The sequence below is a fragment of the Macrotis lagotis genome, chromosome 7, assembly GCF_037893015.1.
Source record: "Macrotis lagotis isolate mMagLag1 chromosome 7, bilby.v1.9.chrom.fasta, whole genome shotgun sequence".
NCBI classification, from domain to species: domain Eukaryota; kingdom Metazoa; phylum Chordata; class Mammalia; order Peramelemorphia; family Peramelidae; genus Macrotis; species Macrotis lagotis.
This window is the reverse complement of record NC_133664.1, coordinates 114,701,740-114,722,667: the sequence shown is the minus strand read 5'-3', so window position 1 is coordinate 114,722,667 and position 20,928 is coordinate 114,701,740. Positions and strand designations below refer to the sequence as shown.

The following is a 20,928-nucleotide window of genomic DNA, read 5'->3' as shown; positions in this document are numbered from 1 at the left end:
TCCCCTGACAGCCACTTTGAGTGAATCCCATAGGTTTTGGTATATTGTTTCATTATTGTCATTATTTAGGATAAAATAAGTAATTCTTTCTATAATTTGTTGTTTGATCCACTCGTTCTTTAAAATGAGGTAATTCAGTTTCCAATTAGTTCTGGGTTCATATCTCCCTGGGTCAATATTGCATATGATTTTTATTGCATTGTGATCTGAGAAAGATGTATTCACTATTTCTGCCTTTCTACAATTGATTATTAGATTTTTATGCCCTAGTACATGGTCAATTTTTGTATAAATGCTATATACGGCAGAAAAAGGTATATTCCTTTCTAACCCCATTCATTTTCCTCCATAAGTCTATCATCTCTAGGTTTTCTAACAATCTGTTTATCTACTTAACTTCTTTCTTGTTTATTTTATGATTCAATTTATCTAAATCTGAGAGGGGGACGTTGAGGTCTCCCACTAGTAGAGTTTTGCTATCTATGTCTTCCTGTAGTTCTTTCAGCTTCTCCTCTAAGAATTTGGATGCTATCCCATTGGGTGCATATATATTCGGTATTGAAATCACTTTATTGTCTATGGTACCTTTTAGGAGGATATAGTTTCCTTCCTTATCTCTTTTAACGCTATCTATTTTTGCATCTGCTTTGTCTGAGATAAGGATTGCTACTCCTGTTTTTTTTTTTTCACTTCAGCTGAAGCAAAATATATTTTGCTCCAACCTTTTACCTTTGCTCTATATGTACCTCTGTTTCAAATGAGTTTCTTGTAAGCAGCATATTGCAGGATTCTGGTTTTTAATACAATCTGCTATTCGCTTATGTTGTAAGGGAGAGTTCCTCCCATTCACATTCAAAGTTATAATTACTAACTCCTTATTGCCCTCCATACTATCTTCCCTCTGTTTGTATTTTCCCCTTTTTAAAATTTTTTTTTGCAAGGCAGTGGGGTTAAGTGGCTTGCTCAGGTCCACACAGTTAGGTAATTATTAAGTGTCTGAGGCTGAATTTGAATTCAGGTACTCCTGACTCCAGGGCCAGTGCTCTATCCACTCTGCCACCTAGCCACCCCGTATTTTCCCCCTTTTTTCCCCTTTATCTGTATTCCCCAGTATTTTGTTTCTGAATACCACCCCCTTCAGTGTGTTTGCTCTCCTTTATCCACCTCCTCCCCTTTCTTTCCATTTTCCCTTTTCCCTTTTCCCTTCCCTTCCTTCTGTTAGTTTACCTTTTTGTCCCCCTCCCTGTCTCCATCCCCTTCCCCTTTTCCTCTTTTAATACTTGAAAGGTAAGATGTTTTTTAAGTTAACTAAGTATGTGTGTAAGTTAATTTTAAGCCAAGTCTGATGAGAGGAAGATTCAGGTGTTTTTCTTCTCCTCCCTTCTTCCTCTCTATTATTACCATAGGTCTTTTGTACCTCTTAATGTAATGAGATTTACCCCATTCAATTCCCTCCCTCCTCCTGTCCCACTTTTTAAGGAGAAAGTATTTTTAAATCATCCTGAGTATCCATCACCCTGGCTAAGTATATTCTAATAGAGTTACAATTCTTGAGACTAGAGTCTTTCTCCCAAGTAGAAATACAACCAGTTTCATCCCATTGGATAGCAGTCTCATGGATAAGTCATGAGTGTCCATCATTTCTGGCCAAGTATATTCTCTCTGATAAAGGTACAATTCTTAAGAATTATGAGACTCTTTTTCCATGCTGGGATATATCCAGTTTCATCTTATTGGGTATCAGTTTTATTTTTTCTTTATCCCTCCACCCCTTTTTTTTTAACCTTTTCATGTGTCTTTTGAACCTCCTGTTTGATGTCTGAATTTTCTATTTAGCTCTAGTTTTTTCTTCAGGAATTATTGTAAGTCTTCCATTTCATTAAATGTCCATCTTTTCCCCTGAAAGAGAAGGTTCAGCTTTGCTAGATGGTAGATTATTTTTAGGTGGTTTTTTTTTGCAAGGCAAATAGGGTTAAGTGGCCAGATGGTAGATTCTTGGCTGCATTCCAAGCCCCCTTGTTCTTCAAAATATCTCATTGCAGGCCCTTCGATCCCTTAATGTTGATGCAGCCAGGTCCTGCAAAATCCTTACTGTGGCTCACTGGTATCTAAATTGTTTCGTTCTGGCTGCTTGCAGGATTTTCTCTTTTTTCTGACAATTTTTCATTTTGCGAAGACCTTGAGTTAGGGAGGGGCTGGTTCATAGGGGTTTGGTGTTGGGATCTCTAGAGGCTTTACTCACTGAGTGTAATATCTCCAGCTGACCAGAGGGGGTGCTAGTTTTGGTCACTGAGTGTAATATTTACATCTGGCCTGGGGTGCTGGTTGCTTTCTCTGGAGTGTCTGTGACTTTTGATTGAGACCCTTTCCCTTGGCCTAGAGGAAGTGTTTGAAGCTGTGCAGTATTTTATCTTTGATCAATGGTGGGCTATACCCTGGGGTGAGGTGATCACTCTCCCCATTGTCAGATGAGGTGGTTCTGCTGCTGGGCCTTAGCCTGGGGCAGAAGTACTCTGTAATTCTGTTTGTTCTGCTAAGAGGCTTCAGTTGAAATGGAAGTGTGTACTCCCAGCTCCTCCTGACCAGAGGAGCCCAGGGATGATATCTTTCAGCTCTCCAGTACTAGAACTCTCCCTCTAGCCCTGCTGGCAATCTCCTGAGGGTCAGTGCCAACACCAGTGCCTCTGCCCCCTAGTTGACCCAAGCCCCATGGTTGACCAGCCTCTAGCCCCACTGATCCAGCTGGTCTGGTTCTTGGGCCCTTAGCCTTCTGGGCTCCCTGTGGCTAATCAGGCTAATCCAGACTCCCAAACTCTCACCAGTCCCATGCTCCCAGCAGAGTCCTCCATCAGTACTCCCTCACCCACAATTGCAGAAGACAAATCCTGAGGTAGATGTTCTTTCTCCTGGCTTTTCTTTCTGGGTTTTATTGATCAGATTTCTGTTAAGAGTTTTGTTTCATATCATATATGGGGGAAGATAGGAGATTTTAGAACTATGCCTGTCTTCCCTCCTCCATCTTGGCCCGGAAGTCCTAAAGATATTTATTTTCATTAAATATGGAAACATGACATATGAAGACATTTATCAATCATATCTTTTCTTTGAACTCGGATTTTCTGACTGAGTCATGAAATCTTGACAGCCTATATCTGTCACAGTATCTTATGATCCTTAAACATGGATCATGTTTAACTATTACAGCCTTGACAGTTTATAATACTTTTATAATAGATAACTTCCGAGAAGTACTTTACTAATGATCATTTGTAGCTGTAGTGTAAATTAATTTTATTCAAAGTGCAAAAAAGCTTAAAGAAGAATAACTTGAATAGAGAAATGGATGAAGAAAAACTGATAGGTAAGGTGGGAATGATGGAGGGAGGCACTGGTTAGCAATAGAACTCAAAAGAGACTAATTTTTTGGAACAAAGATCAAGGTTAAAGGAAACTCTTAAATGATAAGAAGGTCTTTCATAGAATAAAATTCCTATCCTACAAAATGAACCACTGATATAAATTATCACATTCTTAAATTCCCACCTCAGGGATTCATTTTTTTTTAGGTTTTTGCAAGGCAGTTGGGGTTAAATGGCTTGCCCAAGGCCAAACAGCTAGGTAATCAGTAAATGTTTGAGGTCGGATTTGAACCCAGGTACTCCTGACTCCAGGGCTGGTGCTCTATCCACTGTGCCACCTATTCACCCCAATTCCCACCTCTTTATACTAGATTATCATAAACACAATTTAACTGTAGCTATATTGTATAATATGAGCCATTATATTGAGGATCTGGAACCTTGGATGCAAACATTAAAAGATTCGAAGATCACTCAATAAAATAATGGTAGGGTTAGCATTTTAAATCTGCTTATCTGTATACATGTCTTTCACTGTGTCTCATCTGTGATTATAGCTATGCTACAAACTTTGAAAAGATCTCAAATCAAAATTTTAAATTTACAATTTAGAAAGAATAAAAGTGAATCTAAAACTTTTATCAATTAGCTTCTAGTTAAAAAACTATTTATATGTGCCCTACAAATAGAAAATGTACAGAATTATACAAATAAACTTAGTAGAATGGGACAACAGGCCTTTGTATTAATCATGATCAATAGGTTTTGGTTGGTGAAAAATAATAAAGCCAGTTAATGACTCTTCATTTCCCTTCTTAAGATTTTTTCCTTTGAATTTATTAAGACAGACAGTAATTATCATTTGCATTAAGTACCTATTCTTTATTTGTTATTAGCATTGAGTCCAGGGTCAAGGTTATCTCCTCTATTATCCTTATGGTTCAATCCTTTCTGACAACAAAAGGATTTTAAGGGTTCGTGGGAAAATTGCTTGTCAAAGATTGAATTCCCATCCAAATGAGTTCTAGACTCCCTCCACCCCCAGTGGCTAGTATATTATAATATCTGAGGAATTATGTCTTTTCATTTCTAATCACCAAGTGCTACTCTAGCCAAATTCGTCCATGTCTGAGAAAGACACACAGGCTTTGGGTGTTGGAATCTGCTGCCTCCTTGTGGTTCCATCCCTCCAAGTCAGAAATGCTATCATTTGCTGAGGTCTTATCTATCCAGACCTAGCAGAGGTCAGGCAGACAGAACTATGACTTCTGGTTGCATGAATTTTAGAAGGAAAGGGGAGTCTTCTAGATGAGGTATGTCCAGCCTCTCTCATTAATGTCTAAAATTTGAAAGGAAAGTTAGATCAGTTAGGAGCCCCAGGTCTCCCAGGTCTTACTATTTTTTGCCCATTTCTGCTAAATCTCTGTGCTCTGCAGACATTCCTTTTTCTTTTCCTGCCCTCAAGGGGCTCACATTCTAATTAGGGGAATATTGTGCTAATAACTTTGCTTAAAGGAGACATATACAGTGTAAATGGAAAGTAATCTCAGAGGAAAAACACTAACTATAGATGGTAGAGAAGACCAAGAAAGGTTTCCTGCAGAAGATGAAATTGGAGCTTAGTCTTTAAGGAAACTAGAGAAACAAGGCATTGGGTGAGGAAGAATATTATTCCAAGCCTAAGGGAAAACCAGTGCAAATGCAGAGGGGCAGAAGATGGAGGGAATAGCAAGTCCGCCAGTGTGCTTGGGTCAGTAGAAGTTTGGGGAGTGGAGTGTAAGCCTGGAAAGTTAAGTAGGAGTCAGATTATAAATGTTTTTAAAAGTTAAAGAGAGTGCGGCTAGGTGGCATAGTGGATAAAGCACTGGCCTTGGAGTCAGGAGTACCTGGGTTCAAAGCCGGTCTCAGACAATAATTACCTAGCTGTGTGGCCTTGGGCAAGCCACTTAACCCCACTTGCCTTGCAAAAACCTAAAAAAAAAGTTAAAGAGGATTTTATATTTGATCTTGGTTATAACAGGGAGTTGTGACTGCTTGCTGAGAAGAGTGGACACATGGTCAGACCTGCATTTTATGAAGATCACTTTGGCAACAGAGTGGAAGTTGAAAGGAAACTTGAGGCAGAGAGTCCAATCAGAGAAAGAACTTTTGCAGTATTATAAACAATTTGTAGTGAAGTCCTTAATTAGGGTAATAACTATGTGAGCAGAGAAAAGGGGATGTGTAGGCGAGATGTTGTAAAGGTAGAAATAACATTTGACAACAGATTGGATAAGAGAACTGAGTGAACTGAAAGAGATAAAAGTCTCTTAGAGTTTATTTTCCTTTGAAACTTTTCTCATTTACATAGAACTTTTTCCTTTTTAAAGTTTCTCAGTTCTAATTAATTTAAGTAAAAGATAATTACACTTCCGGCCAAGGTGGCAGAAAGAAGAAAGGCACAGTTCTAAAGTCTCCTGATCTTTCCCTATCTATGATATGAAATAAACCTCTTAACAGAAATCCGACCCACAAAACCCAGAAAGAAAAGCTAGGAGAAAGAACATCTACCTCAGGATTTTTCTTCTGCAGCTGTGGGTGAGTCCGGGCGGGTGACTCAGGGCACAGAGGGCAGATCAGCCAGATTAGCAGCTGAATTGGAGCCAGGGAACCTGAAGGCCTGAGAGCCTGACCTGCTTGATCAGCAGTGAGGCTAGACCACAGGGGCTTGAGTCAACTAGGGAGCAGAGGCACTGGTGTTGGCACTGACCCTCTGGAGCTTGCCAACAGGGCTGGTGGGAGAGTTCCAGTGCAGGAGACCTGTGGACACCATCCCTGGGTTCCTTGGGTCTGAGGAACTCTGAGTCCACACCTCCATTGCAGCTGAGGTCTCTTCCCAGAACAAACACAATCACAGACTACTTCTGCCTCAGGCACATGTGTGAGCTGAAGAACCAGCCAAGCTGACAATAGAGAGAGGGATGACCTCACCCCAGGGTAAAGCCCACCATTGATTGAAGGCAAAAGTATTCAATAGCTTCAATTGCTCCCTTCAAGCTAAGGGAGAAGGCCTCAATCAAGGTCACAGTCACTCCAGAGAAAGCAACCAGCACCTCCTACTGGCAAGCCACAGAAATTGCACTCAGTGAGTAAAGCCTCTAGGGACCCCAACACCAAACACCTGTGAACCAGCCCCTCCCCAACTCAAGGTCTTAGCAAAATGAAGAAAGGTCAGTGGAAAGCTGAATCAATAGAAAAATTCTTGGAAAGAAAAGACCCTAACTCAGAGAGAGGTAGAACCTCTGAGGAGAATATGATCTGGCCTCCAGCACAGAAAGACTTCCTTGAACAAAGAAGGAAGGAGCTTAAAAACAAACTGGAAAATTTGGGAGAAATAATTAATACCTTGCAACAAGAAAACAAATCCTTAGAAAATACAATTGGTCAAATACAAAATGAGAATAATTCTCTCAGATCCTCAATTGGGCAAATGCAAAAAGAAAATAATTCTCTCAAAACCTCAATTGGTCGAATGGAAAGCTCTTTCAAAAGTAGAATTGACCAATTGGAAAAGGAGTTGCAAAAGGTTAATGAAGAAAACTCCTCCCTAAAAAAAAGAATGGAGTCTGCAGAAATTAATGACTTCAAGAGACAAGAACCTGTTAAACAAAATCAAAAATTAGAAGAAAATGTAAAATACCTCAACAGCAAAACATTGAGAATAGGTCAAGGAAGGGCAACCTGAGAATTATTGGACTTCCTGAAAACATTGAGGGGGAAAAAAAAAAGCCTGGACTTAATATTACAGGATCTAGTGATAGAAAATTACTCTGATATCATGGAACCAGAGGGCAAAGTAGTATTGAAAGAATACGTCGATCCCCTCCAGAAAAAGATCCTAAAATGAAAACACCAAGGAATGTTGTGGCCAAATTCCAGAATTATCAGATAAAGAGAAAATCCTGCAAGCAGCCAGAAAGAAACAATTTAAGTAGAAGATAGCTAGATTTTTAATGAGTTGTTTAATTAGAATTACATGTTATTTGGTCATAGTGGGAAATAAACTTCTTAAAAGCAGGAATTATTTTTGGTTTTGACTTTGTATTCCAGGCTTCTGGTGTAAGGCTTTGTAGGTACTTAGTAAGTGTTCCTTGAATTGATTTGAATTCTTTTAAAAATTACTCTGAAAGCTCAGAAGAGAGGTTCAGAAATTTGAGGGGCTTAGGCAATTCTAGATACCTTGCCTAAAGAAGTATCAGAAGCAAACATGGGCAATCAGGGAAACTTTGAACAGTGACTCACAATTTTCAAAGTCTTGACCTTCTGTCTTCAAGTGGCAAAACAACCTGAGAAAGAAGCTGATTAAAATGTAATTGGAAAGTGTTTCATGAAGTAATAAAAATAATACATACAGATAATGATCATTTGTGGTTTTCTAAGTCATTATCCTTCTTCTAGATTGTGTTTCTATATGAGTTTGACAACACTGGACTAATTATACACTTAAAAGTAAGTTCTGCATAATAGAGATTCCCAGTTTTATGTAACATTTAATTTTTATTATTTTAACTTTTTATTTTATTCCTTATACAAAAATACAAATTCCATTTAGTGTTGATTATTTTAAAAAATAAAATGTAGAGTTGTACTGCTCACTAATAAAATTACCGATGATTTAAACACTTCAAGAACGTCCAGTTTGATTTTAAATATGTTTAATAACTAACTTGGGCAGGTCACTGGCATAGTGGATAGAATGCAGGCCTGGAGATAGAAAGACTCATCTTCTAGAGTACAAATATTGTCTCAGATACTTACTGGCTATGTGATCTTGGGCAAATCACTTCACCCTATTTGACTCAGTTTCTTAACTATAAATTGAGATGGACAAAGAAATAACAAACAAGTGCCATCAAGACCCCAAATGAAGTTTGAGTCTGATGAGCTGGATACAACTGAAATGACTGAACACGAAAAAATAGCCAATTTGAAATTTCCATTTATTATTTAAATAAAGCCTATTAAATATTAGAGAAAATGGGGGGGGGGGAAATAACTGAATCTGTCAAGTTGTTCTCCCCAAGCCCAAACTTTCCAAATGAGAGATCTGAAGAATTGGGAATAGATACACAGGAAAATTGTAGATGATGATGATGATAAAGATTGAAGGATAAAACTTATAGTAGTACTTAATTATTTAGTTGTTATTCAGAAGATATTGATAAGTCATTTTTCTTTTTCATGATAATAGAACAAGGAAAAAAAGCTTAAAATGCAGTAAGAGGGATTTAAATTGGATGAGTGTAAAAACTTTCTGTTGATGAAACTTACAGTACATTAAGATAGGTTCTTGAGCAAGGTGAGATTTTCTTGATAGCATTGAAAGAAAATCTTCAGTTAAACTTTTGCCCTCAATAATGAAACAAACTCAGAAAATTAAAAAGAATTTATTGTCAGACTAAAGGGAAAAAAGCACATTGAGTTCAGCCAAGGAAATTCAAACCTCACTCTTTTTTATAAAGTAATTTCATAATAAGGGGAAGGCATATTTCTAAGAAACAACTCCTCAGTTGTATCTTAGGGACATAAGATTAGAGATAAGGGCATTGGGATGAAAGTGCCTGTGGCTACAGGTTGCAATGCTGACTAGCAGGTAATAAACAAGATAAGAGGTGGAATGGAAAATATATCCCTCTCCCAATAGACTGGTTAATACACTCCCAGGAAGACAAGATCTTAGAACAATGGGGTCATCCCTTTTGTGGTTTAACCATTCTCATGGTACAGCACCACAATTAGACCTATATCCATCCTTCATTCTTGACTGCAATATCCCAATCTCTGTTGCCTGTAAAAAGGGAAAACACACGGATATTTTACCCAAGTAAAAATTCTATAATCCAAAACATTTGTAGCTCATAGACTTTGGTAGTTCAATAAAGCCACTTGAGTGTGCAAATGGTAGGGTACCCACACTCACCCCACTTTTATCACAGTTTCCCTCCATGAGTTCAACTTGATAAGAAAGAAAGCACAGAGGGACACTGCATAAGCACCATGGACCAACCAAACCATGACTAGTCAACATATAGTACAAGAGCCTTTGTTCCTACGATGCTGCTTTTCAAGCAGAAAATGAGAAGCAGCTTGTAGAATAGCTGTCAGGTTCACAACATGCACACCACTAACACAGCAAGCAAAGTTACCATAGGAGAATAAAGAACCTAAATAAAAAAGTCAATTAAGAGGTGTTGATCCTTTTTCTGTGTCCATGATCTTTAGGGGTCTGTCAAGCATTTCCTGTGCATGGATCAGGGCAGGTCTGTGGAGGCAATTGAATCAACCATCTTCAGGTCTTGGGTTGCTTGTGGAGATCCTCTAGAAATACTGCTAAAAACTAGCTAGTGATAGGCTCAGTGTAATTTAGTAAACCATACCAAAATCTACTCAGATTGGCCTTCCAGTAATTAGTTCATATGGTAAAAAGAAAAACAAACTCTTATGGATTTTATGGAAATAGTCCTTAATAGTAATAGGACACTGAGAACATCACCACTTTAGGAACCCCTAATTAACAAGAATTTCTTGTGTCTTGCACCTTCACCTAAACCTTGTTTAATGATATGGACAATTCCATCAATAGAGGAATTTTAAAATTTAAAAATCTATCCCTTAATATTAACAGATTTCAAAATAAGAGAATGATGGCTTAAAACATATTTACAAGTAATAATGCAGTTCTATATGTAAAATCCTGAATCCAGTTATTATAACTTATTTCTAAATTATACTCAAAATCAATATGTCCCATATTGAAACATTCTTGAAGCTATTCACTTATGTGTACCTGCATGCACATACACACACACACACACATACACACACACACACACACACACACACACCACATCCTAGTCCTTAAATTTTTAATAGCTTAATCTTACTGTGTTCTCAAAGTTTACTCCCCTAGTTAAATGTATATTTCTTTAAGGAATACTTTTATATCTTCACTCTATCCCTTATTTTATTATCTTTATATTATCTTTAAAAGATGAAATAAAATTATTAGCAAGTGAATGGGAGTCTAAGAACTCATTTACTTAAATGCTCAGGATATGAGATTGACCACAAATTCATTTTAAAGAGTAAGACCTTTCATTTTTATAAGTCATATATTTTAGTATTGATATGCCACTTAATAGATTTTGTATTACAAAGCTAAAACTTCCATTGTTCATCTGTCATAATAATAGAAATTGTCTTTGAAAGGAATAGGAAAGAACATGATTATCTTGATATCAACACTTATCTGACAAAACCATAATGGGGAAAATTCTCTTGTAGCAAAGTTCCACATTTATTCACAGGTATCAAAAGCCAGGTTTAGAATTAACCAGGTGGAAAAATTTCCTATTCAGAAAGGGAATAGTGCAATGGGAAACTGAGTCAAGAGACTCCTTCCCTTGCCTACAAAGGGTTTCCTCAAATTTTCCCAGGTTCAATAAATTTCACCCCTACCAACAGACTTATTGATGCCTCTTCCATTGCTGGTTGACACAGACCTGGAAAATAAGCAAGAATGGAAACAATGGGTAAAATGGATACACGCAAATTGACTCAGCACAAATTTCGATTAACATGACTGCTAGAATGATAAATTTGGGGGAATGCTTTTAGGGTAGCAGATTTGGGTGTAGGTCTATAAGAGCATATATTTACAGGTGACAGAGACCTTAAAGTCATCAAGTATAAACATTTATAGATGAGAAAACTGAGGCTTGTAGAGGACTTGTCCAACTTCATCTAGAAAATGCTATAGTCAAGATTCACACCCATATCCTTAGACTCCAAATTCAACTCTTAGCATTGCATCACTATGTCATGCAATTAAACAGTCATATCTTAGGCAAAAATAAGTGTAATTATGGGCAATTTCAGTAGATTTAGAACTCACTGAACTTTTGGTGTGATCATACACAAAGAGTTTTGATTAATAAATTGCTATCAACCTGCAGATTCTCAAGTCTTAGGACTCTCTTACTTTATCAAAAATTATCAAGAACCCCAAATGTCTATTAATATTTACCATGTTAGAAATTTAAACATTTTGAAAAAAGTCATTAAAAAATAACCTATTACATGTTAACCTAAAAACATTTTAATTGAAAATACAGTAACTTTTCTAATTAGTGAAAAAAATGGCATAAGTTTTATATTGTTTGATGTTGTAGTTTGAGGTTATAATTATAATGATAAGACTCCATTATAGAGTCACTTAGCTAAGCAGTCCTAAAACTCCTAAAAACATGTCATTCATGTTTGTACTTTTCCACTGTTTTTATTTACTTTTACTCTGCATCAGTCAGATAACACTTGCAGCTCTTGGCTTGATTCAGGGGTCCTGAGTCATTCTTCTGCTGCCTTAAATAGCTAACTTCCTTTGTGGTCCAGATAAAGAAATTTTCCCTACTTGAGCCTTATCTAAGCCTGATAATGGATAAGTTATCTTGAGGACTTCACCACATCTGCAACTGATTGGTTTCCTCTCCTATATTTGACACCAATTACCTTTTTTTTTTTTTAAGATTTTTCAAGGCAATGGGGTTAAGTGGCTTGCCTGAGGCCACAGGGCTAGGTAATTATTAAGTGTCTGAGGTGGGATTTGAACCCAGGTACTCCTGATCCAAGGCTCTATTCATTGCGCCACCTTAACCACCCCCAATTACCTTTTCATAACCAAACACATTCTTTGGGTATATGATTTTGCTACCTGAACCCCAATTTTCAACATGTTTTCTCCCTCTCATGCTTGATGAGTTTCTTGCATCTATGGAGACAAACCTCTCTGTTCATATTACCATATTCTGTATGTTTATATGCTTTTATTTGTTTGTGTTGCATAATAATAAAGCTCTTATTTAAATTAACTCCTTGATAACCAATTTCCTGAAAATAATGGAACCCCAGATCTTTGCTTTAACCTGCATAGTGAGGAGAAATTCAACAGATAGCACTGTTTTACTTATTTTTACAAATCTCTTTAATATCTGCCTTAATAGAAGACAGCTGTATTCTCATAGCTGCTTCTGTAGTCACTCAATGTAGGATATTGTTTTGATTTAAGTATATGAAGGCAATCCAGCCTCACACAGATATGTAGTTGAAAAAAAACTAAGAGTATTTTAAGCAAATAGCATCTTCACATAATTTTGAAAGTAATTTTTAACTTCATGGGTGCCCTGAAACATTCTTGAGGACCCTCAAATAACCATGAGTGCTTGAATCATATTTTGAGAGCTGCTACTATAAAGAGAAACCTCTACTGGTATATCCATGTTATTCTGGTCTTGACCTGTTCTGCTTAATTTTTGTACCAATAAATTAGATAAAGAAGAAAACATTGATGATATACTTTCAGTTTGAGTATAACATGAAAGTTATACTTAATTTGAGTATAACATGAAAGTTATACTCAAGTTGAGTATAACATGAAGCTAGGAAGGATAAATAATATTTTAGGTTTTTGCAAGGCAAATGGGGTTAAGTGGCTTTCCAAGGCCACACAAGCTAGGTAATTATTAAGTGTCTGAGACCAGATTTAAACCCAGGTACTCCTGACTCCAGGGCCAGTGCTTTATCCACTATTCCACCTAGCTGCCCCCTAAATAATATTTAGATCATAGAATCAAGATCTTAAATTTCCTACACTTAGGTTCTAAAATTAAACTGTATAGGTATAGGATTTGGCTAGGCCACAGTCCTCATGAATAAAAACTAATAAATCAACAGTATGAAACATCTGAAAAAACGGGCAATTTTTTCTTGAGTTTCATCAGTAAAAGTATGATTTCCAATTAGGGAGATTCAAATTTATTTTGAAGTGGGCCAGCCATATCTGGAGTATCAAGTTCATTTTCGGGTGCCACATTTTTAGAAAAGAGAATAGCAATGACCAGACTCAAAAATAAATCAAAAGAGGAATAGTTGAAAGAATTGAAGATATTTAGCTTGTAGAAGATAAAAATTGGGCAAGGGAGAGGAATATGATTCTGTATTTAAATTTATGAAGGACTTAACAATATTTGTCATATTAGATACACAGTTTATTCACTATGGTTCCAAAGAATGAACTAGAATCAATAGGCAAAAAGTTCTAGGCAAGCAGATTTTTGACTCGTTATAAGGAAGAATTTAACAATCATGGTGGTCTAAATATGGAATTAACTGCCTCACAAGTTTCCTTTACTGTAGGTGTTTTACTAGACTCTAGATTTACTAGGCACTTTGGGGTCCTATAGAAGTCATTCATGCATCAGATGGAGGTTGGGCTAGCGGATGGACCTCTAGTAACTTTCCAATTCAAAGATTTTAGACAGGATTGTCTTAAGGAAGAAGAATGGATGCCATCATCTTAGAAGGTCCATTTTTAAAGGTGTCATTTAATTTTCCAACTTTAACAGAATTAACTCTAGTCTGAATGCATACTTACTTAAACATAAAAGAGAACAAATAGCTATTTAATGGAAATGGAACAACAATCACTGTCTATCCTGTGATAGAAAATTCTGTGCAAATTCTATTTTCAGAAGATGAAACATTGAATCCTTACAGTGGTTTACTCTTGGGTATTCTTTTTATCCTACTCTAAAAAATGTAAATTACATAGATTTTCAATGGGAGTACGCAACTTTTACCCCATGTCTCAAACTATATTCATAGTAACTTGTGTCATGACAGATCCTGACATACATTTCTCTACTTCACTTACCAGCTTGCAAAGGTCGCTGTTTCATGTATTCTCGAATAGGGGGTATCAGATCTCTTCAGAAGCACTCAGAAATTCTACCTGTGGAGGAATGTGACAACACTTTGATATTTGAAGCCAGGTTTGAGAGTGGCAATCTGCAAAAGGTGGTTAAAGTGTAGGTTTTAAAATTCCTTTGATTTGGGAGCTAGGACATCAGCTAGCTTTGACCATTTCTTTGAACAGTAGGGTCTGCACATGTTAAAATCAAATTTCTCAACATTTTGTGTCAGTTGATTATGTCAGGTAATGGGCAAAGTCAAGATAGAAAGATAACAGACAAGTCCCTGCTCTCAAGAAGCTCACAGTCTAATGGGAAGACAATATGCAAACAACTATATGCAAACAAACTTTGTTCAGGATAAATTGGAAGTGACCAATAGAGACAAGATGTGTGAAAAGTGAGATTTTAGCTGGACCTTAAACAGGGAGGCCAGGAGGTAGTGAGGAGAAAGGAATAATCTAGAAGTAGAATATCTTCAAGGAAAAGCAGGAAGATGCGTGTCATTGGGTCCCAGGGTACATGTGTGAAGTGTAAGAAAAATGGAAAGTTTATAGGGAAAAATTGAGGAAGAGAAGGTCATGAAGGGCCTTGAATACCAAATGAAGGAGTTTTTAAAATATTTGATCCTGGAGATTATAGGGAGTTTCTGAAGTTTAATGCAGGTTGGGGGGGGGGGGTAGAAATTGGTAGTTATGGTAAAGAGTGGATTATATAGTAAGGAGAGATATGTAGCAGAGAGACCAATATCAACTTCTTAAAATAATACAGATAATAGGAGACAGGGCCTGCACCAGGGTAGTAGCAGTGTTAGAGGACAGAAAGATGAAGATCCAAAAAAGTATGAGGAAGAGTGATCAGATAGGTAGGAAGAGAACCAGAAGAAAGTAGTGTCATAAAAATCTAGAGAGAAAAGAGTATCCAGTAGAAGAATGTGATTGATAGTATCAAAGGCTGCAGAGACATCAAGAAGGATGAAGATTGAAAAAAAATTCATTTTATTAATAACTTTGGAGACAATAGTTTTGGTTGAATGATGAGATTGGAAGACAAATTGTAGACTTAACGAGTAGCAGGACAGGAAGTGGGAGTACCTATTATAGACAGCTTTTTCAAGGAGTTTAGCCAAAAAGGGGAGGAAAGATAGAGGGCAATAGCTAGTGGAAGTAAAGAGTTCAAGGGCTGATTTTTCATGAAAGGGAAGATGGCATCTTTGGAGGCAGTTGAAAAGCAACCATTAGCCAAAGGAGAGAATGATCAATGAGAGATTAAGGACTGTGGAAAGGACAGTCCTCTGAATGGAATCACTTTTTCACAGAAAGACTTTAAAGAGAAGGGTCACATCCTCATATGAGAAAGGAGTGAAAGAGGAGATAGTGGCAAAAAGTATCCGAATAATGTGAGATGACGATGGGGAAGGTACTTTGGGCAAACAATCCAAATTTTTTCTGTAAAATATATTATTCTCACCTGAAAAGGTCAGGGTAGGGAGAAACATGGAAATCTTAAGAGGAATTAAAAGTTTGGAAGATCTATTGTGGTGAATGGGGTTTAAACCCCCCTTATTTCTAGAACAATAGGAATTGAGCCTGTTGTGACTTAATTAGGGAGATGTAAAAGAATTGTCTTGGTGAGAACCCAGTTCAGCTTATTATAGAATGTAAATTCATATCAGATCTCATCAGTACAATGTCATGATGGTCTTTAGCTTTCTTCAGTAACACACATGTAGGAATGAAGGCAATGAAAAGTGGGAATAATCCCAGACTAAGAATTGGCAGGGAAAGATCATCAGTATTAAGGGGCAAAGGACTCAAGAGAAGGAGACAATATAAAGTTGAATTAGTTTACCAAGTGGTCAAAATGGGGAAAGAACGAACATGTATCTTGGTGCAGGGGTGATGATCTGGTAGAGAACTGAGATGTCGGGGGATTGGAAATCATGGTGTTGATGAAGAACAAGTAGAAGTTAGGCTACAAAGCAGAGAGAGGCAGGAAAACAATAGATTATTATCATCAGATAAGGGAATTTCAGAGTTCTAGAATATGAAAATGGTGCATCTGTGGGAGATGGAAAGATCAAGGGTATGAGTATCTTTGTATATGGCTGAGTCAGGGTGAAGAACTAGGTTTTGTGAAATGGGTAAATTGGACTGTGAAGTTAGATTAACTTGAAGGAGCATCAGTATGTATTTTGAAGTCTTCTAGAGTGTAGACAGGAATTAGAGGAAGAAAGACAGACAATGGATTAGGCACTGAACTCATAGAGGAAGGAGAGTTCCCTGGATATTAGTAGACAATAGCTACTAAATTTGGGTTGTGGGATGGATATGTATTGAGTCAGTCTAACGGTGGAGAAGTCACAGAGTGATGGTAGAGGAAATTGGCAGTGGAAAGGAAGGAATATTCCAACTCTCCCATCTCAGCCGGTGAGTTTGTGGGAATGAGTAAAAGTGCAAACATGGTCAAAAAGTGTAAGGATAGAGGCTATATCATAAAAAAGGAACTAGATTTCAGAGGGGGAAAACATCAGTAGATAGGAGTAGGAAAGGAAAAAAATTGTTGCTTATGGAATAGGCATTTCAAGAAACAATGGAAGAAGTGGGTCACTTGAGAATATTGGGGTAGAAAGTAGATTGAGGAGAAGAATAAGGAAAAGGAGTAGAGATGAAGAATGAAGTTTGAATGATGCTAAATTCAGGATCAGAATTGCTGGATAGAATGGGTATGATGGGGTGAGATTAACCATTGAAGAAAAAATTTGAAAAATTCCATTTACTAAATAGTTTGTACACTCAGGATACCAAGTTACTCCATGAAGAGGAAACTAATATAGCTAGATAATATTGCCTATGAATTCTTAAAAGAAAAAGTTTCCTCAAAATGTTTCTATTTTTCCCTAATAATGCAATATCTTCCTGTAAGTATGTGTTAATGTTCCATTTAACCCATTTTACTTATCAATTTAATCAGACATTTCTTTTGATAATAAACCAAAAATATGAACTAGATTTTTAAAAGGATTTTAATCATCTTCATCTAAGAACATTAACTGAACATCTATTAGGTCCCAGTATCTTTTCTCAGGATCAAGTCAGAAGTTACAAAATTATGAATTTTAAAAAGTGGTCCTTTTCCTCAAGGAGGAATATTACTAGATATAAGGCATGAAATCATGAATTTTTTTTTAAATTTCTAAGAGCTTTCTTTTTTTAATGTTCACAAATAAAAACTAATTAAGGTTAGATGGAAATCTAAAGAAAATAGTTCAGGGATAGGTACAAACAGGGTGGCACTTCCTTTAGTTCCAAAACTTTTTTAGTTTAATCATTTAACTTGCCTGAGAAATTTGATTAAGATGAAATATTAGATATTTGATGAAATCCCAAATTTTTACCTGTTTTCCATTTAAGCACCATTAAGATACCAGAGAATGCAAAGACATACTTAAAAACCATACAGCAGATGTGTCAAACTCTCAGAAGTTACTGACCCAAATGTGTGTCAAATCAGATTAAAGTGTGATCGGGAAATGTCCAACATAATACATAAAAATATAATACAATAAAAATAATTGTGGTTTTCTCAGTCTATATATGCTTGCAAGGATGATCCGTTTCTATTTAAATTTGACACCACTGCTGTATAGAATAAATGGTTCATATGGATTTGATCACAGGACCTCTGTAGTATTTATTGTCTTTTGTAGGTATATATTAGAGCAGACTGGCCAAACTATACCTTATACAAGTGAGCCCATTTTGCAAAAATCTAGAGGTTTATAGGTAGAAGTTAAGCTCTTTTTCTTATTTGCCTATGCCAAATTCTGCCTATAACTTGTTTTTTTCCTTTCTTAATTAGTACTGATTATGAATATCAGTTGACTGTGCGCCCTGACCTCTTCACAAATAGACATACCCAGTGGTATTACTTTCAAGTGACCAACACTCAAGCAGGGATAACCTATCGTTTCACCATTGTCAACTTCACTAAGCCAGATAGTCTGTATAATCGAGGCATGCGCCCACTCTTCTACTCTGAAAAAGAGGCCAAGATGAACAATATTGGCTGGCAGAGAACAGGAGACCAAATCAAGTATTATAGGAACAATATAGGGCAAGAGGGGCATCAATTTTTCTCTCTCACATGGACCTTCCAGTTTCCACATGACAAAGACACATGTTACTTTGCTCACTGCTACCCTTACACATATGCCAACCTGCAAAACTACCTTTCAGCTATCACTAATGACCCAATCCGGTCGCAGTACTGTAAAATCCGTGTGCTGTGTCATACACTTGCTAGAAACATGGTGTATGTTTTAACAATTACAACCCCTTTGAAGAATACTGAAATAAGAAAGCGTAAGGTGGTGATTTTGACTGCAAGGGTTCATCCAGGAGAAACCAACAGTTCTTGGATCATGAAAGGCTTCCTAGATTACATCCTAGGAGATTCAAGTGATGCCCAGCTGCTTCGGGACATTTTTATCTTCAAAGTGATACCTATGCTGAATCCAGATGGTGTGATTGTGGGAAATTATCGATGTTCTTTAGCTGGACAGGACTTAAATCGTTGCTACAAATCAATCCAAAAGGACTCTTATCCTTCTGTTTGGTACACCAAGAATATGATCCGTAGGTAAGAAAGCTTCCATTTACTTAACTATTCTAATTACTTTTCCTTCAAATATTTCTTTCTTGAATTCCACTTAATCAGTTATTAGATTTCTTGAGAAGTTTCATTCATGACTGCTTTTCATACTAGTCAAACTTTTTAAAAAATGTTTTTATCAGTACCACCTTTCTTGTCACTATTACTTCCTAAAATCTCCCTTTCTCAAGGAACTTAAATCCCTTATCTGTGAGAAATAATTTTATACTGTAAGAACAACCTCCATTTCTATTTCTATGATTCCTTGTGTCAATAAAAGAAATCCTAAGTAATAAATACTTCTTGAATAATGAGAAACCACATAGCCACAATCTTGACCTATTTGTAACTGAAACCCTTTCTGCAAAACTACAAACTACATACAAATCAGGGAAGTGAATCAACAAATCAAGTGTGAAATGAATCTCACTCTTGTGTTTAATAGTCCCAGACATTCAAAGACTAGAACTGAAAGAAAGATGATATGTTGTTTCTGGAGAGCTAAAGGGAAGAATTTTAGGTCCTTTAAGTTTGAAATGATAGAAGAATTTAGACTTCAGATCTCTGGGGAGCTTGTTGGACTTCATAAATTCAGAGATGAAAGTCAAAAGTTCTTGGAAGAGTTTAGGGCATACTTGAGTTGTACAAAGATAGCCAGGACCTTTATTTATATTGAAGGGGTGATTATGAGGTGCTACCACTCCAATATAGTTGTTTCCTTCAAAAGAGTTTGCACATCTGGGACTTATCTTGAAAAAACTATTTTTTTCCTTGTTTTGAACATGATAAAGATGATATAGCAAAATTCTCTTAACCTCATATTTAAAATTTACTGGCATTTTTTAGTATTCTTTGTGAGGTCAGGGTAGGAAATACATTGAAATAGCAAGGACAATTTTTTGATAGTCTTCAAAAGAAAATTTTGTTTTTGAAACATTTCTATGGGTATGTAAATTAGGAGAAATCATTAATATATTGATAGACTATGCATTGATAGAATATGCAATAATACTTATTTGGGGTCGGGAGAGGAAGAATTGGTAAGCATTTTTATAAAAGAAAACTTTTAAAAACTATTTCTAAGTGATTAAGATTCGTATAAAATACTGAACTCAGCAATGCTGCTTCACTTTAGAAGAAACTACTTCTCTGGTCAAGAGGAAAGGACCTTTAGGATACAACATAAGAAGTGAAAATAGTAAGATTTCAGAAGTTTTGCCAAATTTATATCAATATACAAATTAAAATGAATATGATTTTCTGGCTATATTAATAAAATTTCTTTAAATATATAACTATATTTCATAATAATCAAAAGCTATCTCTCATGTCATAGAGTTTGGTCTTTTTAAACAACTAGTTGATTAGCATTATTATTAACTAACATATTCCTGTCCCTATCCCTGTTAAATAACACTTATTGGTCCTTTTTCCATCTCCTACATAGAAACACTGTAGGAGACAGATTCCAGTTTGGGATTTGAATGTAGTGTTAATGGAATTTTTTATGATATAATCCTCATCAGTTGGGGGATCGGGATAACCTCTAAATTTAGTCTAGTTCTAGATCTGTGATGCCCTCACACTTTCATTTTTACCTTAAAAGTTGCTTTAAAAAAAAAAGTGGTCTAACTATATTTCTGACAGGTAGTTATCTAGCCTGCACTGATAACCAAGGCATCTCATGGCAGTCTATTCCACTTTCAGACAGTTCTAATCAATAGGGAAATTTTTCCTTTACATAGAATTTAAAATCTGCCTCCGTGCAACTTCCAGCAGCTTCTCCTAATTTTGCTTTTCTGGGACCAGAAAAAAAGTTTAACCCCTCTTCTACATGACAGCTCTTCTCTTTTTCAGACAAAACTTTCCCAGTTCTTGGTATTAATCCTAGTATGTATAGCATGGTTTTTGGCCCCTTCTTCATCTTGTTTATTTTACCTTGGACAAAGCCCAGCCTTATTAGTATCCTTCCTAAAAGGAATCAAATTAAAGCAATATTGTAGATGCATTCCAAATACACTTACTTACACTGGGACTATAGGACTATCACCTCCTTCATTTTGGTTACTGTGTCTCTATTGATAGAGTCTGGTATTGCATTAGCTGTTTTGGCTGCTAGATCACACCATTGA

General features: G+C 36.4%; 1 protein-coding gene across 10 annotated transcripts in view; it reads left to right on the top strand.

Moving 5' to 3' along the window:
- AGBL3 (AGBL carboxypeptidase 3) overlaps nucleotides 1–20,928 on the top strand; it is a 140,761-nt gene that overhangs the window by 21,424 nt on the left and 98,409 nt on the right. For 7 of the 10 annotated variants that reach the window (XR_012470075.1, XM_074193637.1, XM_074193635.1 and 4 more), the window contains 2 exons: nucleotides 14,110–14,260; nucleotides 18,005–18,784. The exons of 1 other annotated variant lie outside the window; for it this stretch is intronic. Coding sequence is in view for 7 of the 9 variants with exons in the window: in XM_074193637.1 (XP_074049738.1) it covers nucleotides 14,110–14,260; nucleotides 18,005–18,784 (931 nt within the window). In the remaining 2 variants the exon portion in view is untranslated. Of the gene's footprint in view, nucleotides 1–14,109; nucleotides 14,261–18,004; nucleotides 18,785–20,928 lie in introns of those variants that run through there. 2 more of the 10 variants (XR_012470076.1, XM_074193639.1) reach the window with 2 other exon arrangements.